This window comes from Camellia sinensis, chromosome 9, assembly GCF_055761805.1.
Source record: "Camellia sinensis isolate YWXY chromosome 9, ASM5576180v1, whole genome shotgun sequence".
Lineage (NCBI taxonomy): Eukaryota > Viridiplantae > Streptophyta > Magnoliopsida > Ericales > Theaceae > Camellia > Camellia sinensis.
Genome location: NC_138969.1, coordinates 126,865,885 through 126,882,543, shown reverse-complemented (window position 1 = coordinate 126,882,543; position 16,659 = coordinate 126,865,885). Strand labels below are relative to the sequence as shown.

The 16,659-nt window shown below is 31.9% G+C and overlaps 1 protein-coding gene and 1 non-coding gene across 2 annotated transcripts; both read left to right on the top strand.

Annotated features, from left to right (window-relative positions):
- Positions 1-10,564: 10,564 nt before the first annotated feature.
- TRNAE-CUC (transfer RNA glutamic acid (anticodon CUC)) lies at positions 10,565-10,637 on the top strand. Its single transcript has one exon. It is a non-coding gene; the product is annotated as a tRNA-Glu (tRNA).
- Positions 10,638-10,693: 56 nt separating this feature from the next.
- LOC145798753 (large ribosomal subunit protein uL5-like) lies at positions 10,694-13,339 on the top strand. Its single transcript, XM_082887648.1, has 5 exons — positions 10,694-10,812; positions 10,918-11,025; positions 11,102-11,144; positions 11,241-11,436; positions 12,972-13,339. Exons 1-5 carry the CDS (start codon positions 10,810-10,812, stop codon positions 13,168-13,170), a joined length of 549 nt encoding a protein of 182 aa, XP_082743774.1. The 5' UTR covers positions 10,694-10,809; the 3' UTR covers positions 13,171-13,339.
- Positions 13,340-16,659: the final 3,320 nt, after the last annotated feature.

The following is a 16,659-nucleotide window of genomic DNA, read 5'->3' as shown; positions in this document are numbered from 1 at the left end:
AAAAAGGAAAAATGAGTTAGGTCTTGACCCATGCCACTACAAGTGATCTTATTCATTAAAATATCACACACAAAAAAATTGACCTTAAACTCCCAATTTTATTTTTTTATTTTTTGAAATGAGTGATCTTATTCATTAAAATATTGATGGATTATCTATTTTCTTTTACAAAACTATTTTGAAGTACTCCTCACCAGAAATTAAAACAAGAGAGAGAGAGAGAGAGGGGGGGAAGGGGGGAATATGCGTCCCAAAAATAGATTTTAGCAAACCAACTTGTTTTGTTATTATAATAACAACGGTGCTGGCATTACTATAAAAATAGTTAAAGATCACATTTTGACCAAAAAAAAAATCTCACTTTTATTGAAAGTGTGATAAAAAAAATTAGATTGATATTTTAATCACACTTAATTTGATTGAGTGTGATAATATTCATTTTTTATGTCACTTTTCAATTAAGTGTGATTATGTATATATTTTTTTAATCACACATTCTAATTAAAGTGTGATTATATATACACTACTACTTTTTAATCACACTTTTTAAATAAGGGTGATTAGATATATATTTTTTAATCACACATTCTAATTAAAGTGTGATTATTTATATATTTTTTAATCACACCTTCTAATTAAAGTGTGATTATATATACATTATTACTTTTTAATCACACTTTTTAAATAAGTGTGATTATATATATATTTTTTAATCACACATTCTAATTAAAGTGTAATTATTTATATATTTTTTAATCACACCTTCTAATTAAAGTGTGATTATTTATATATTTTTAGTCACACCTTCTAATTAAAGTGTGATTATATATACATTACTACTTTTTAATCACTTTTTAAATAAGTGTAATTATATATATACATTATGCTGTATCCTGTTTCTAACTGTTTAGCTACTTCTGTTCAATCGTCTTCCTTGTTTGTTTAATTAATCCTGTTTTCAGTTCATCTTAATCACCCACAAGATCAGTCTATTTTACCCACCTAGTTTAAGTCACCCACTTCTTCCCAGTCTTGTGTAAGTCCTTCGGTTTAGGCAGAGTCAGACTTTGGGGTTTAAAGATAGGGTATGTATGTATACTAGGTCTGTGATAAAATTGACAAGAATAGGGTATGTATTAAGATATCTGTAAAACTGGTTAATTAACACAAAACAATGAATCGATTATTTAGAAGTAACTCATCAGTAAGTTCTAGGTCAACTACCTTGCCTTCCATACCTAATCCAGGCATCATAATTAATGAAGAAGATGTTGAAATACAAAATGATCAAATTAATTCTGGATGGAATATTCCAAAACTGCCTATTAAAGAAATTTATAAAACCTCTTTTATACAGGATGTTTTTAAAGTTACTCTCCATGTTAAAACTATTGAACAAGTTTATGCTCTCGAAAAACCAAGAGAAACCTGTCAGTTATTTGATAAAAAATTAATCAAAAGACATTTAGATCGTGGTTACAATTTTATGCATATTGGTTTAATTCAAATTGGTGTCAATCCATTAACTATGATAGGACAAAATACTTCTGTTTTACTCTGTTTAAGAGATGCCCGTTTTCTTAATTATAATGCTAGTTTAATGGGAATGATGGAAACTGGTCTTAATAAAGGTCCCGTACATTTTAACTGTTTTCCTGATTTTACATTAAGTTTACGAGATCCACACATTCTCAAAGCATTAACATTAAACATTCAATTACATGGTGAATATACTGAAATGTTAGATTCTTCTCATAATATTGCTTTGATTTATCGGGTTCATTATAAATGTATGCAAACTAATTTAAATGTTCATGCTCTACATAAAAGTCCCAAAGATAAAACCTTATTAATCCAAAGCAGTAGTACTAATGAATCAAACATTAATATTCCTCACATGATTGAATGGAAAGATATTAATTTACCTGATCAATGGGTTACTGTCAATGAAAATTACAAACATAATCAACAACAATCTTCAATCCAAGACATTCAACATATCCAGCAAAATAATGATGGATCAGTTAACATTAAATTTAATCGAAGTCAATCTTCTCGACATAGTACGTCTAATGTCCCTTCTGAAATATCAACTGAAGATGAAATATTTAACACTCCTCTATTTAGAAAAAATAGCCAAATCCATCTTGGCCCAACTAATCCAACTTCTAAAAATAAATTAAAAGGAATTGATAATTCTCCAACTTCTCAAATTAGTAAACCTGTTTATACTACTCAAACACAATTACCCGAAGAAGACATTGCTTCTAATAATTCCCCAACTCAAACTGATTTCGAAGAATTTATCCAACCTGTGAATCCCCAGCTAATGACAATCAAAAAAGATTTTACCCCTGATTTAGATAAATTACTTATTGAATTCCGATCTAAAGAAAATAAAACTAAACGACATGCTTATAGTGCTAAATATAATTCTGTTCAACAATCTAGAATAACTAGAGAATGGTATAATTTCATGGTTCAATATTGTTTTGAATTATCCTTCTTTGATTATATGGATCAATATTACAAAAAGATTAATACAATCACCAAACATAAATGGAAAACTTCTCCAAATACTTCTGTCAGTTCTAATCATCCTCCATTAGAAAATATAATTATTGATCACCAAGGTTCTGAAGTTCCAGCCTCTCCTTTTAAGTTACCTGGTACTGATCCTGAAATTAAAAAAGTTATTGAACAAAACAATTATACTAATCAATGTCTAAAAACAATTGGTAAACAATTAGATAAATTAGAAACTAATTTAGATGACCAATCTGCCAAATCAACTAAACCTTTAGATCAACCGTTACTTAATCTACCTAGTCATCGTTCTAAACGAACCAGCCTAGTTATTAATGATCAATCTACTGTCAAAGCTATTGAACAATTATTTACTAAATTAACTCCCAGTGATACTTCTACATCTAAGGACAAAGGTCTTACTGTTTTAAATCAACAACCTATTACTAATAATGTATCTGATCAATCTGACACTGACACTACTAATAATGAAATAAATCAATTAGCTCAACAATTTCAACCTTCTCATCTGAATAAAATTCACTATCCCAAAGTTAATCCTCACAATACCAAAAACTGGTATTCTAAACCAACTCCTGTCGACCTCCAATTTGAAGACACAAATATTAGTAATCAATTTTCTGTTTCTGCTAAACGATTATACGAATGGAATATTGATGGTCTTACTGAAGATCAAATCCTTCAAAAATTAAATCATTTATCTATGGTCGCCAATAGTTATCTCAGTAATTATCCCCAATACTCTCAACCTGAAATTGTTTCCTTACTTACCTCTGGTTTTACTGGTATGCTCAAATCTTGGTGGGAAAAATATCTCACTGAAACAGATCGTGACTCTGTTATTTATGCCAATCAAACTGATGAAAATGGTCTCCCTATTTTTGATGAATCTCTAGGATGTTGCCACCCTGATGGTATTAATCAACTTATCTATACTATAGTCCGACATTTTATTGGTACCCCTACAAATATATATTCTCGCATACATGATCAACTTAGTAATCTTAACTGTCCAACCTTAAGTGATTTTAGATGGTATAAAGATGTATTTACCTCTCGAGTCATGTTAAGAGAAGACTGTACTAAATCATTTTGGAAAGAAAAATTTATTAATGGATTACCCAGCTTATTTGCTCATAAAATTAGAGATGTTCTTAGTCAACCCACTGGTGTTATTGAATATGATAATCTTACGTATGGTGATATAATTAGTACCATTCAAAAAGAAGGTTTAAAAATGTGTATTGACCTCAAACTTACTCAAAAAGCTAATAAAGATAAACATAAAGCTAAGTATGAATTAGGAAATTTCTGTGAACAATATGATTTACCTCCTGTTGCACCCTCCCGTAGGAAATCACACAAATACTCCAAACACAAATCATCCTACAAACATTCCAAGAAATATAAATATAAGAAAAACTATACACCTTCCAAGTCCAATGATAACTTCTATACTAAACCCAAAAAGAAATATTATAAATCTAAATCACATCCAAAATCTAAATCTACTAAAGATGTTACGTGTTATAACTGTGGCCAAAAAGGTCATTATTCTAATAAATGTAAAGAAAAACAAAAATTAAAAGATCGAGTCAATCAACTCCAAATTGATGATAACTCCAAAAACCAGTTATATGATATTTTCCAATTAAATCACTCTGTTAGTCATTCTTCCTCTTCTGATCAACTTGATACGTCATCTGATTATCATTCACCTAGTAGTGATTCTGATAATAATATTAATCTAGGTTGTAATGATGTTTGTTGTAAACCAGTTAAACAAATTACTGTTCTCACCAAAACCACTCAAGAAGAATCCGCTCTAATCGATCTAATTAGTAAGTTAGATGATCCAAAGTTAAAACAAAAATATACAGATAAATTAAAATCCCTATTAATCCACTCAGATTCCAAACCAAAGTTTGATAAACCAATAATCAGTCTATCTAAAACTCTAGAAAGATTTAAAAATAAACACAAAGAAGTTACCTTACAAGATTTACAACAAGAAATCAATCAGATTAAACAGACAATCAAAGAATTACAACATAAAGATAAAAAACTTGAAGATGAAATTATTACTTTAAAAATTGATAAAAGTTTAGATAATTTCCAAACTAATGAACACGAATCCCCACATGAATCTGAACATGAATCTGATCCTACTAATCCTGATAATTTAATATTTGACAACCAATCACACCACTCTCAATCCAACAATCCTGAAGAAAAACGATTAAGTCTAATCAACAAACTATACATTCAAAAATGGTATTCTAAAATCAAAATAATTGTTAATGATTTTGAATTAGAATTAATTGCTTTAATTGATACTGGTGCTGATTTAAATTGCATACAAGAAGGATTACTCCCTACTATATATTATGAAAAATGTCAAGAAAAGTTAACCTCTGCTAATGGTACTAAAATGCATATCAAATATAAATTACCTAAAGTACATGTTTGCCAAGATAATGTATGTTTCAAAACCTCTTTTGTTTTAGTCACCAACATGACTGATAAAATTATCTTAGGCTCCCCATTTATCTATTTACTTTATCCCTTTACTACATCCAGTACAGGAATCACTACACATGTTTTGGGCCAACCTGTTACATTTAAATTTTTATCTCCTCCTGAATTATTACACTTAAATCAATTAAAAGATTGTTCTATTTCTCATCAAATTAATCGCCTAACTCGGCATTTAAAATTTCTTAAAGAAGAAATTAATCACAAACGAGTAGACCAACAATTAACTAATCCAGTTCTTGTCTCTCAAATCAATGATTTTAAATTAAAACTTGAATCAACTGTCTGCTCCACTTTGCCTACTGCATTTTGGCATAGGAAAAAACATGTCGTTACTTTACCCTATATTAAAGATTTTCATGAATCTCAAATTCCTACTAAATCTCGACCTATTCAAATGAATCATGAATTACTTGAAATGTGTAAAAAAGAAATTAATGAATTATTAAAAAATCGTATAATTAGCCCAAGTAAGTCACCTTGGTCCTGTCATGCTTTTTATGTTAATAAGAATGCTGAATTAGAACGAGGTGTCCCTCGGCTAGTTATCAATTACAAACCATTGAATGCTGTTTTAGAATGGATTCGGTATCCTATTCCTAATAAAAAAGATTTAATTAAACGACTTAGTCAAGCCGCTATTTTTAGTAAATTCGATTTAAAAAGTGGTTTTTGGCAAATTCAAATTCATCCTAAAGATCGATATAAAACTGCATTTAATACACCCTTTGGCCAATATGAATGGAATGTCATGCCCTTTGGTTTAAAAAATGCTCCTAGTGAATTTCAACATATTATGAATGACATATTTAACCCATTTAGTCATTTTTCAATTGTTTACATTGATGACATCTTAATCTTCTCAAAATCAATTAGTGAACATTGGAAGCATTTAACTGCATTCTTTTACACAATTAAAAGTCATGGTCTTGTTATTTCTGCTCCTAAAATTAAATTATTTCAAACGAAAGTCAGATTTTTAGGATACGATATTCATCATAATACTATCCTACCCATTAGTCGATCCATTGAATTTGCATCCAAATTTCCTGATGAAATTCTTGATAAAACTCAATTACAAAGGTTCTTAGGTTCCCTCAATTACATTGCTGAATTCTATAAAGACCTTAGGAAAACTTGTCAACCTCTATTTGATAGGTTAAAGGATCATCCTCCTCCTTGGTCTTCTGTTCATACTTCCATTGTTAAACAAGTCAAACAATATGTTAAGTCTCTTCCTTGTCTTGGTATTCCCACTGAAAATTCATTCAAAATTATTCAAACTGATGCCTCCGATATTGGTTATGGTGGCATTCTCCTTCAGCAACTTACTCCTCAATCATCTGAACAAATTGTTCGTTATCATTCTGGTGTCTGGAATAAAGCACAATTTAATTATAGTACTATTAAAAAAGAAATTTTATCCACTGTTTTATGTATTCAAAAATTTCAAGATGATGTTTTAAATAAAAAATTCTTACTTCGTGTTGATTGCAAATCTGCTAAATTTATTTTAGAAAAAGATGTTGAAAATCTTGCTAGTAAACAGATTTTTGCCCGTTGGCAAGCTATTTTAAGTATTTTTGATTTTGATATTACCTATATACCTGGTTGTCAAAATTCCCTCCCTGATTTTCTTACCTGGGAATTTTTACAGGGGGGTAAGGGATGACTGCACCATTTACTGCTTACCATAAATCCCGAATTACCTATTTCAAAACTCTCATTAAACAACTTACCCATCGCATTCGCCGCCTCAAATCAGCTAGACCCACTACCAAAAGAGCCCAATACATCAATTACCACCAACTTCTAGCTCGTCGCAATTTACTTGCTCACAACTACAATTGTTTACATCGTCATCAAGATTATCTAGATCTTCTTTCTGGTTGCTAATTACTATTTATTATTTCACAGATGTCTCGTCCAAGGCCTCCTTCCAAGGCTTTGGCCTCCTCTTCCACTAAACCAAATCAACTATTTGTCCCTCCTCCTTTGGAGTCAGTTACCCCCTCTTATTCACTTGATCTCATTAACCGTTACCAAACCCTTGGTACTATTCAACGCCCTGATTATTCATCTATATTGGCCTCTGATCCTTTTGTATCTAGCCAATCAGTTTCAGTTACTCCATTCCCAGTTAACCCTATTAAATCATCTCGATCTGAATATACCAATTCACATGTTACCAACCTGTTCTATAAAGAACCCAGTCACCCAAGAAATCAAACCATCAATGACATTGCTAAATTCCATTTTGGCTCTAGATGTCATTTCACCCTTTCCCATCCAGAGAAAACTCTAGCCTATTACAAGGATATTTTAATCAACCATCATTCCATCCTAATCAAGCCAATTCAGGACCGCACCTATGCCTATAAGGTCCTATACCATTCACTCTATATTCACAACATTGTTTCCATGGCTGAATGGGGAAATCCTAACCAGCTCCGTGATCTACCTGGTCATTCTATTCCATACAATTATCATGATTACGTTGATGCTTGGTTCAAGATTTTCTTGTACCAAAATGAAACTTTTAGTCATTCCTGGTTCATCTCATTTGATCAAAAATTCAAATCTGAGTTACCAACTTGGTTTCTGAGATGGTGGTCTCACTATGGCGCCATTTCAGCTATCCTTCCTGATGATCTCAAAAATATAATTCATTATTTCAACTCTGTTTACCCATTTTCTGCTCACCAGAAGCAATTTCCCTTATTACATATTCATTGCCAAATACAAGATTCCATGGATATTTAAATGGCATTATGGGATTGATGATAATATTATCATCCGCCAACACACAGTTAAATGGTGGGATAAATTCAATGTTCCCAGAATTCTTGAAATTGTTCCAGTAGAATTTCCACCTGATCAATATGCTCCAACTCCTGCTCTTGCTCAAGCCCAGCAGAACCCAACTGCTGCACTTACTCAAGGAAGTCAGCCTAGTCTTCCTCCAGTCAATCTTGGAAGCCCCTCATCTAGTGGCTCCAAGCCCAAATCATCCAAATCAAAGTCCAAAGCCATTGCTGCTCAGCTAGTCCAACCAAAGCCCAAATCAAAGTCCAAAGTCAAGGCAAAGCCCATTCCACCTCCTGTTCAGCCCAAAGGCAAATCCAAAGGTAAAGCCCAATCATCTAAAGAAGACATGATCCAGTTAGCCCATCAACTGTTAAATCAAGCTAAAGCTCAATCCACCGATTCAGACAATTCAGACAGTTCAGCCCAGATACATTCCTCTGAAGAATCAACCAATCAGTATTCAGGACCCGAGTTTCAAGATGCTCAGGATCCATTTGTTTAATCAACCTTGGATTCTATATAGATACAAATTAGCTTCAATCAATACTCTTTTGAGAAAAGCTGCCAATTTGTATTTATTTCATTATTCACATGTTCCACCGAAAGTGATGAATAGTAAAAGTTACTGTTCACTTTTACTATTCACCATCACTATTCACCCAGTCAACTTTTGTTTAAAGCTGCTCAACTATTCAATCAATCAACCGAAAGCAACCAACAGCACCTGCTTTTCACATGCTCGGCCAGCTGCTTTCAGAAGTCACATGTTTACTGTTTTGCTTTTTATTTCTTTATATTGTAATCAATTGTAAGGATTCAGGCATTCTTCAATTTTCTTCTCCATCTTTGTTGTAAGAGAAAAAACCAGAGTGTTTTGAGAGCCTTACAAGCTTCCCCGCTGTACCCAATTAAAGATCCTTGCAGTTCGTAGAATTGTAAGTTATTTTCTGTAATAAAAATGATTATTCTGAATGTTTTGATTAAATGTTTTAAGTTAAGTTCGTATTTTGATTTCGTAATCCATCTCCTTGATTAAATGTTTTAAGTTAAGTTCGTATTTTGATTTCGTAATCCATCTCCTTCATAGATATGCTGCTTCCACCTTTTTGGTATATAATGTAATTATATATATATGCTACTTTTTAATCACTTTTTAAATAAGTGTAATTATATATATATATATTTAATCATACTCCACTACAAGAAAAAGCATCTTTGGCGACTAAAAAAGCACATTTTGTCGCTGAAAGTATAGGTTTTGGCGACTAAAGAAGTATTAGTAGCCAAAAGTAAAGATTTTTGGCGACTAAAAAAATTTAGTAGCCAAGAGTATAGGTTTTGGCGACTAAAAATCTATTTGGTTGCCCATATATGGCTTTTACCGACTAAAAAAATTTTAGTAGCCAAAAGTAAGGCTTTTTGGCGACTAAAAAAAACTTAGTAGCCAAAAGTGAGGTATTGGGTGACTAAAAAGATGTTTGGTAGCCAAAAATGAGGCTTTTACCGACTAAAAAAATTTTAGTAGCCAAAAGTGAGATTTTTTGGCAACTAAAAAAAATTTAGTAGCCAAAACTAAGGCATTGAGAGACTAAAAAGATGTTTAGTAGCCAAAAGTGAGGCTTTTTGGCGACTAAAAAGAAATTTAGTCGCCAAAAGTAGTAATTTTAGCCTGATAATTAATTTTTTTAACGACTAAAAAATAATTAGTAGCCAAAAGCATAGAATTAGAGACTAAAATTATGTTTAGTCGTCAAAAGTGGTCTCTTTTTTTTTTCTAGTAAATAATTTATTTTTACATAAATTATGTTCAATAAAAAATAATTATCTTTATATATATATATACTTTTATATTAATACGGGTCTATGTACTATATAAATAATATATGTTGCATATAGAATCATATGGTGTTATAGAGGTGTAGTGGAAAGAGTGCCTTGTATAAGGTTTATGGTGCCTTGTATAAGGGTTGATGGTTCAAATCTCCACAAGAGCAAATGAGAAGCTAGTGAGTGTAATATTTTTTTTTCACATCTAAATGTTATTAATCATACGTGATTAAAAATAACCACTTTTAATCACACTCCCAAATATTACACTTTAAGTGTGATTAAATATTTAAATCACACTTAAAAGGTGTGATCTAAATGTTATTAATCACACTTAAAAGGTGTGATTAAAACTGACTCCTTTTAATTACACTTCTAAAGATCACACTTTAATAAAACTTAAAAGGTGTGATTAAATAACATATATCACACAAAAAAAAGTGCAATATTTATCTATTTTTGTAATAGTGTGGGGACCTCCAGCACCCCCAGCTCCATATGTCTTGCTGTGAGAGCAAGACTTGAAATATATATATACATATATATATATATATATATATATATATATATATTTGAGCCAATTAGAAAATAGTGGGGGTGGTGGGGGTCACCCTCACTAGGAGTCCGGGCCACTTTCCTTATAATAAATAGGCAGTCGTAAGGGTTTGTCAATAAGTATCACAAAATGTCAAAATATATCTAATTTTAATACATTTTCACATATTTGAAAACACTTTATACATTTCAATACACTTTTTGCACACTTTTTTAGCAATAATGAGAACCTTAAATACTGTGTTTAAGAATTTGCTAATAATAAAAATATTTCCCAGGCCTAAATATTAATTCCGTTGTAGTCTAGTTGGTTAGGATACTCGGCTCTCACCCGAGCGACCCGGGTTCAAGTCCCGGCAACGGAAAATTATTTCTTTTTTATCTAAATATTTTTTTGTGTATCCGCAGGGTATTATTGTCATTTCACCTCAAGAGTCGCGAAACAAAACCCTAGTTCCCTCTTTCTCATAACCTTTTTATTGCAGTTTTACTCTTCCTCTCTCTCCAACCCCTCTGCTCTGCGTCACTGGATTCACAATGGTTATCTCTCACTCTATGCATATATATGTATTTGTTTTCTTTGATTCAAGTTCATGTATGATTTATATATATATGTATAATGGTTATGTGAATTCATGAAATCAGGCTTCCGAGAAAAAGCTGTCGAACCCAATGAGAGAAATCAAAGTCCAGAAGCTCGTCCTCAATATCTCCGTTGGCGAGAGCGGCGATCGCCTCACCCGCGCCGCCAAGGTTTCCTCTCTCTCCTCCTCTCTCTCTAACAATCTTCTTCATTGATTTATTCCTTTTTTTACGTTTCTACCCCTAGGTTTTGGAACAACTCAGTGGTCAAACCCCTGTCTTCTCTAAAGGTACTACAATCGTCTTTTTCATTCATTTTCTCTTCAATCTGATGTGTTTTTTAGTTACATTTTGTGTAATTGATTCCAATTTGTTGATCTGAACAGCGAGGTACACTGTTAGATCCTTTGGAATCAGACGTAACGAGAAGATTGCGTGTTTCGTGACCGTCAGGGGCGAGAAAGCAATGCAACTTCTCGAGAGTGGGCTAAAGGTGAAAGAGTATGAGCTGTTGCGCCGAAATTTCAGCGAGACCGGCTGTTTCGGGTTTGGTATTCAGGAACACATCGATCTCGGCATTAAGTGAGTCTACATCGATCCATTGAATTGTCTGTTTACACATTTCGAATAAGTATTGGGTTATTTTACTTGTTTCCCAAACCTGTATGATTAAATTGGGTTAGTTTGTGATGAATCATTGAGTTTGCTTAGTATGGTTGTTTGGTTCAGTTTGCGTGGTATTTTTTTATTATGTATTTACATTGGGACGGGACGGTGGATGGAGGGACTGAGGGGGAGTTAGGAAAAACACTATTTGTATAGAAAATATATCTACAAATCAAATCAAAGGCATCTTAACTGGTGTTCTTTTTTAAAATAAAAAGTCCACATTGATTCACAATATTTGTATGAAAATTATATTTCTGTTTGTATACCATCATTTCATTTTAGGCTTCTTTTTTATTTCTTGTTATTTGGTTCTTTTTCTTTCTTGGCAGGAGGGGATGTGGTTGGGGTTACCCCGAGTGTTTGGATAACATATTAGGAATCTGAGGATGTGTGTTGGGCTTGGACTTACAGACGCCACTTAAGTGGTGATGTGAAGGCTATGTGGTATATGAGGGAGTAGTGTAGATAACAAAGATGGTGTATTGCACTCATGGCACCGAGGTTAGTTTTTTAGGTTTGATTGTATAGTAACTTCATGTAAGATGGGTTAGGTTTTTCATTCTTTTGCTAGCAAAGATGGGTTAGGTTATGAGGTTCATTTTTCTTGCTTAGAGAAAATGCTCTCTCAAGATGATGTTATGTGCTACATTACATGGACTTAGGTACGGGTGCTTGTCCAAGACTCAGACCTTTGTAGGCTTCAATCTTAGGATATTGGAATATGTATCCAAAATAAGACGTGTATGGGAACCCATTATGATGGACACATATATGTTCCATATTATATAATAGTTTAAGATAAAATGTTGTAAATTATGTAGAAATGTATTTGAAATTTAATAGTATTTAGAAAAATGGTGAAATTTGTATTTTTTAATAACTCCGTATCCGGCTCAATTTTTGAAATTTTTTATCTCTCATCCATGTTAGAGGTTATAAATGTTTTTTTAACAAATGTCAATTTATTATTCTTCATATGTGGTAAAGGGTTGGAGGATAAATTAGGTTTGGGTGTTGGGCACATTCCACACTCTTATCTTTGTGATATCCAATGAACACGGATACTTCGAGGGGAAACAGGATTGTCCACCTAACCATGTGATGCAGATCCATTGATAAATTCCCCGTATTGGTTCTGTCAGCCTGGTGACTGAATGGAAGCCTGATATTGTGATGACATTCAACCAGCCTGTTTTATTGAACTAGTTTCCTATCTTAGTAAGAGAATCTCCATAATTGATTAGTATTTGTAATGTTAAATAGTAGTTTATCCTGGTCGACAGCTTAAAATGGGTTGAATTTTTACCACTCCCAAACACCTTTTGTTATATTATTATGGGCACAAATGTTAAGCTAGGGTTTTGATTTGCCTGGCTTGAAGGGTGACATGTATATATATATATATATTTATTTTACATGACTGGACTTCGTTTTCATGTTCATGACAGGTATGACCCTTCAACTGGCATTTATGGAATGGACTTCTATGTTGTGCTTGAACGCCCAGGATACCGTGTGGGTCGTCGCCGTAGGTGCAAGTCACGCATTGGAATCCAGCATAGAGTTACAAAGGAGGATTCAATGAAGTGGTTCCAAGTCAAATATGAGGGAGTGATCCTCAACAAATCCAACGCAATCGGAGCTTAAAGAATCCCTCAGCATTGATAAACTCTACTTACAAGTTATTATTTGCTGTTTTTTAATCAAAGTGGTATTACATTTTTATGCGTTGGTTGAATCTAGAATACTATTTCTAGTGGTTCTTTATGTTTGAATTTTCTAATATGGGAGTAGAAGATATTTTTTAATGGTTTCAGTGTTCTTGTGTAGCACAGTATTTGCCTCTCTGGTCTGAATAGTTGAATGAGAAGGCGTTTGTCGTAATAGCAATTTACTAGGGCTGGTTGGGAGCCTGACTGATGCTAATACCTTTAATCTGACGATTAAAAAAACGTGGAAATAGAGGTGATTGGGGCAATAATTAGCAATTTAGTGAGAATTTTTGCAAAAGCTTTCCTAACTTCTTACTTTCTCTTCTCTCCCTTTGTCTCTGGAAAACCCTTCACCACCACCCCATGCCTTCCACCCATATTGTCCCTCTACCCACCAACACCCCAGCTTTCCTGTCATTGTTATTCCTACGTCCCTATCTTTCCAGCCACCATGGTTGGGACAGGGCTTACCCAACTGTTGAAAACCCATATATTATTAATATGAATATTTGGATAATTTTATTTACACATATTTATCTCCTTACACCCTGTTTTTGAGGGAAATTTCATTTACACATCACTAATTTTCTTACTATATACCATTAACAGATCAATTTATATTTCAATAATATCTTCAAACGGAAAGACCATTAAAGACAATATGAAGGTGTATTATATCTATTCAAAAAATTCATACATAAAAACACGAAACACTTTACACACACTATCATCATTTATAGACATATAATCATCCAAAATTAAACATTCAAAATAAATTGGTTTTGAGGATTTAGAGTTTAAGAGCATTGAAATCAATTGGTTTTAGAGTTTAAGAACATTGAAATCAATTGGTTTTAAAGATTTGTACACCATGGATAACACTGAGATTGTTAATTTCAAACAATGCAACAATGAAAATGTTAGTTTACTACTTAGCTTTTTGGTTTTTTATTTATCTTGTTCGTATAGCCGTTGGGAAAAAAAACTTTGTTTGTCATGTGTTCGAATAATCAAAGTTGAACTTTGACATAATATTCGATTATTTTTATTCAAACAAAATAATTTTGTTCAAATTATTAAGGGTGACTGTATTATAAATGTTCATACATAAAAAAAAAAAAAAAAAAAAATGAACATTTTAATTCTTTAAGAATTTCATTTCTCAAATTTAATTCAATTCAATAATTTAATTTTTTTTTTGTATATTTTCCTGAAAAAATTGGTGAAAAATCCACTTCAACAATTGTCTAAGGCATTAGATCTAAGAAATAATTTTTTTGTTGATGAGAGGTCCACGCTTTATAAAATAATTTGATGAGAAGTCCTGCAGAACATTTTATTTCAAATTTTACCCCTGGACTTTTTTTTTTAATCTATTTGACTTTTCGTTGACTATCTATTCAAAAAAAATTTATCTGTTCATATTATTTTCTATCTGTTTAAATTTTGTCCATCTGTTCAATTTTTTTTTCTATCTGTTGAATTTTTTTAACCTATCAATTAAATTTTTATAATTTATTTTTTCTATCTGTTCAAATTCACAATATTTTCAAACTTTCTCTCTCTACTTCTCTTTCTCTCTCTTCTCTTTTCTATCTCAATCTATAGAATTTTTTTGAATCTATCTATTAAAATTTTAATCTATTTGTTCAAATTTTGATCCTATCTATTCAATTTTTGATTTTATCTATTTAAATTTTGATCTATTCAATTTTGACCTCTATGTTCAATTTTTGTATTAAACACAATATTACTTGTTCTATTTTAGATCAAACACAACATTTTCTTTCCAAAACACAACAGATAGACACACATACAACCAGAGAGATAACCGCAAGCACTGTATACTCCTTACCAATTTCAATCCTCTAGTTCCTAATTATGACAAAATTCAATCAAATTCAACACAAAACAACATTAGCACTTTCGTCTCATTTGTCTTCATCAGGTATACCACCGCAATACAAATCACACACCTTCACAGCAAATCATAACCCTACAATTCATTCTCATCTAACAAAAACAAACCTAGAACTATACAAGCAATCTCAATCTGCCAATCTCTTTATTTGAAAGCAAAAAAGAAAAAGGGCTAATTACACTTGTTAGATAATGTCTCAATGGGACCACATAATTAAATGTGGTGTTATCATTTATAAGAAGCCTACAATTTAAGTGATTCAATTTAGTTAATAGGCTTAAGGATATATGTGTTATGGACCTAATGTGTAGATACTAGTTGTATAATTTCTATTTCTATGAGGGGCAGAAATAGAAATTAAAACATATTGGTTAAAGTTGGTTTTCATTCATTTTGAACTTCCACAACCTTTCAGTTTTGAAAACCAATAAATAGAAATTAAAACCAATAATGGTTAAAGTTGGTTTTCATTCATTTTGAACTTCCACAACCTTTCAGTTTTGAAATTCAATTACAACCTTTAAAAGGTTATGGTCCCTATTCCTTCCCAAGTGGAAAAGAACACTGCCATTTTTCTTTCTAAATCCTCTCAAGGAGAAACATAAGGCACCAAAGGGGAAAGGATTAGAAGGCAATAACATAATCAATAACAAAGAGTTCATTGATAATCACGCTTCCGTTTAACCGTTCATCAATGGATTCAGGTATATCATTTTGTCTTGATTTCTTGATAATACACATGGTAAATGATCCAAAGTGTAAAATTTCATGTTCTGAAATTTATGTTGACAAGTGGTATCAGAGCATGCATATCATGTGTCTTATCAGAATTGATATGCTTTATTCATTCTATTTAGTTTCCTGGAATCAGATTCTGAATTTTCTTATGGATGTAAATTTTTTTTTTCCTGTTTTGTTCTGTGAAAATGGCAATCTGTTTTCTGAAATTGTAAAATGTTTCGGTGGGCCCATAACATCATAAAAAAAAAAAACTATTTGTTTTTGGACCCGTCAATTCTATTTATATATGTATATATATAATTGGAATTGCTTCAGATTATATAACATATACGGGGTCACAAATTTAGAAATCTTTAAATTTAATGTAATTTCATACAACGTCTACAGAAATTTAATTTTCTAACATTTTCGATATAAGTCAATTCAAACAAGATGTCACAAAAGTGATCTCTCTTGTCTAGATTGTTTTATATGGAATGTTTTGAAGTTCATGTCTGTGTATCTCATGCAGGTATTTATCGGTCCAAAGACATGATTAAGACTTGACAGAATTACACACACATTTTGTGGTGATAAACATGTGCCAATTGTCAAGAAAACCTAATGTGAATAATAAATCCATCAAAAGATAGATTTGTTATTTGACATAACTTATTGTCAATGTTTGATCATTACAACAAGAATACCACTTACAGTTAATATCACTACCCAAAGGCTTGGTATTAATGTTGTGCTAGGTATCTTGAGATGTTGTCATTAAAT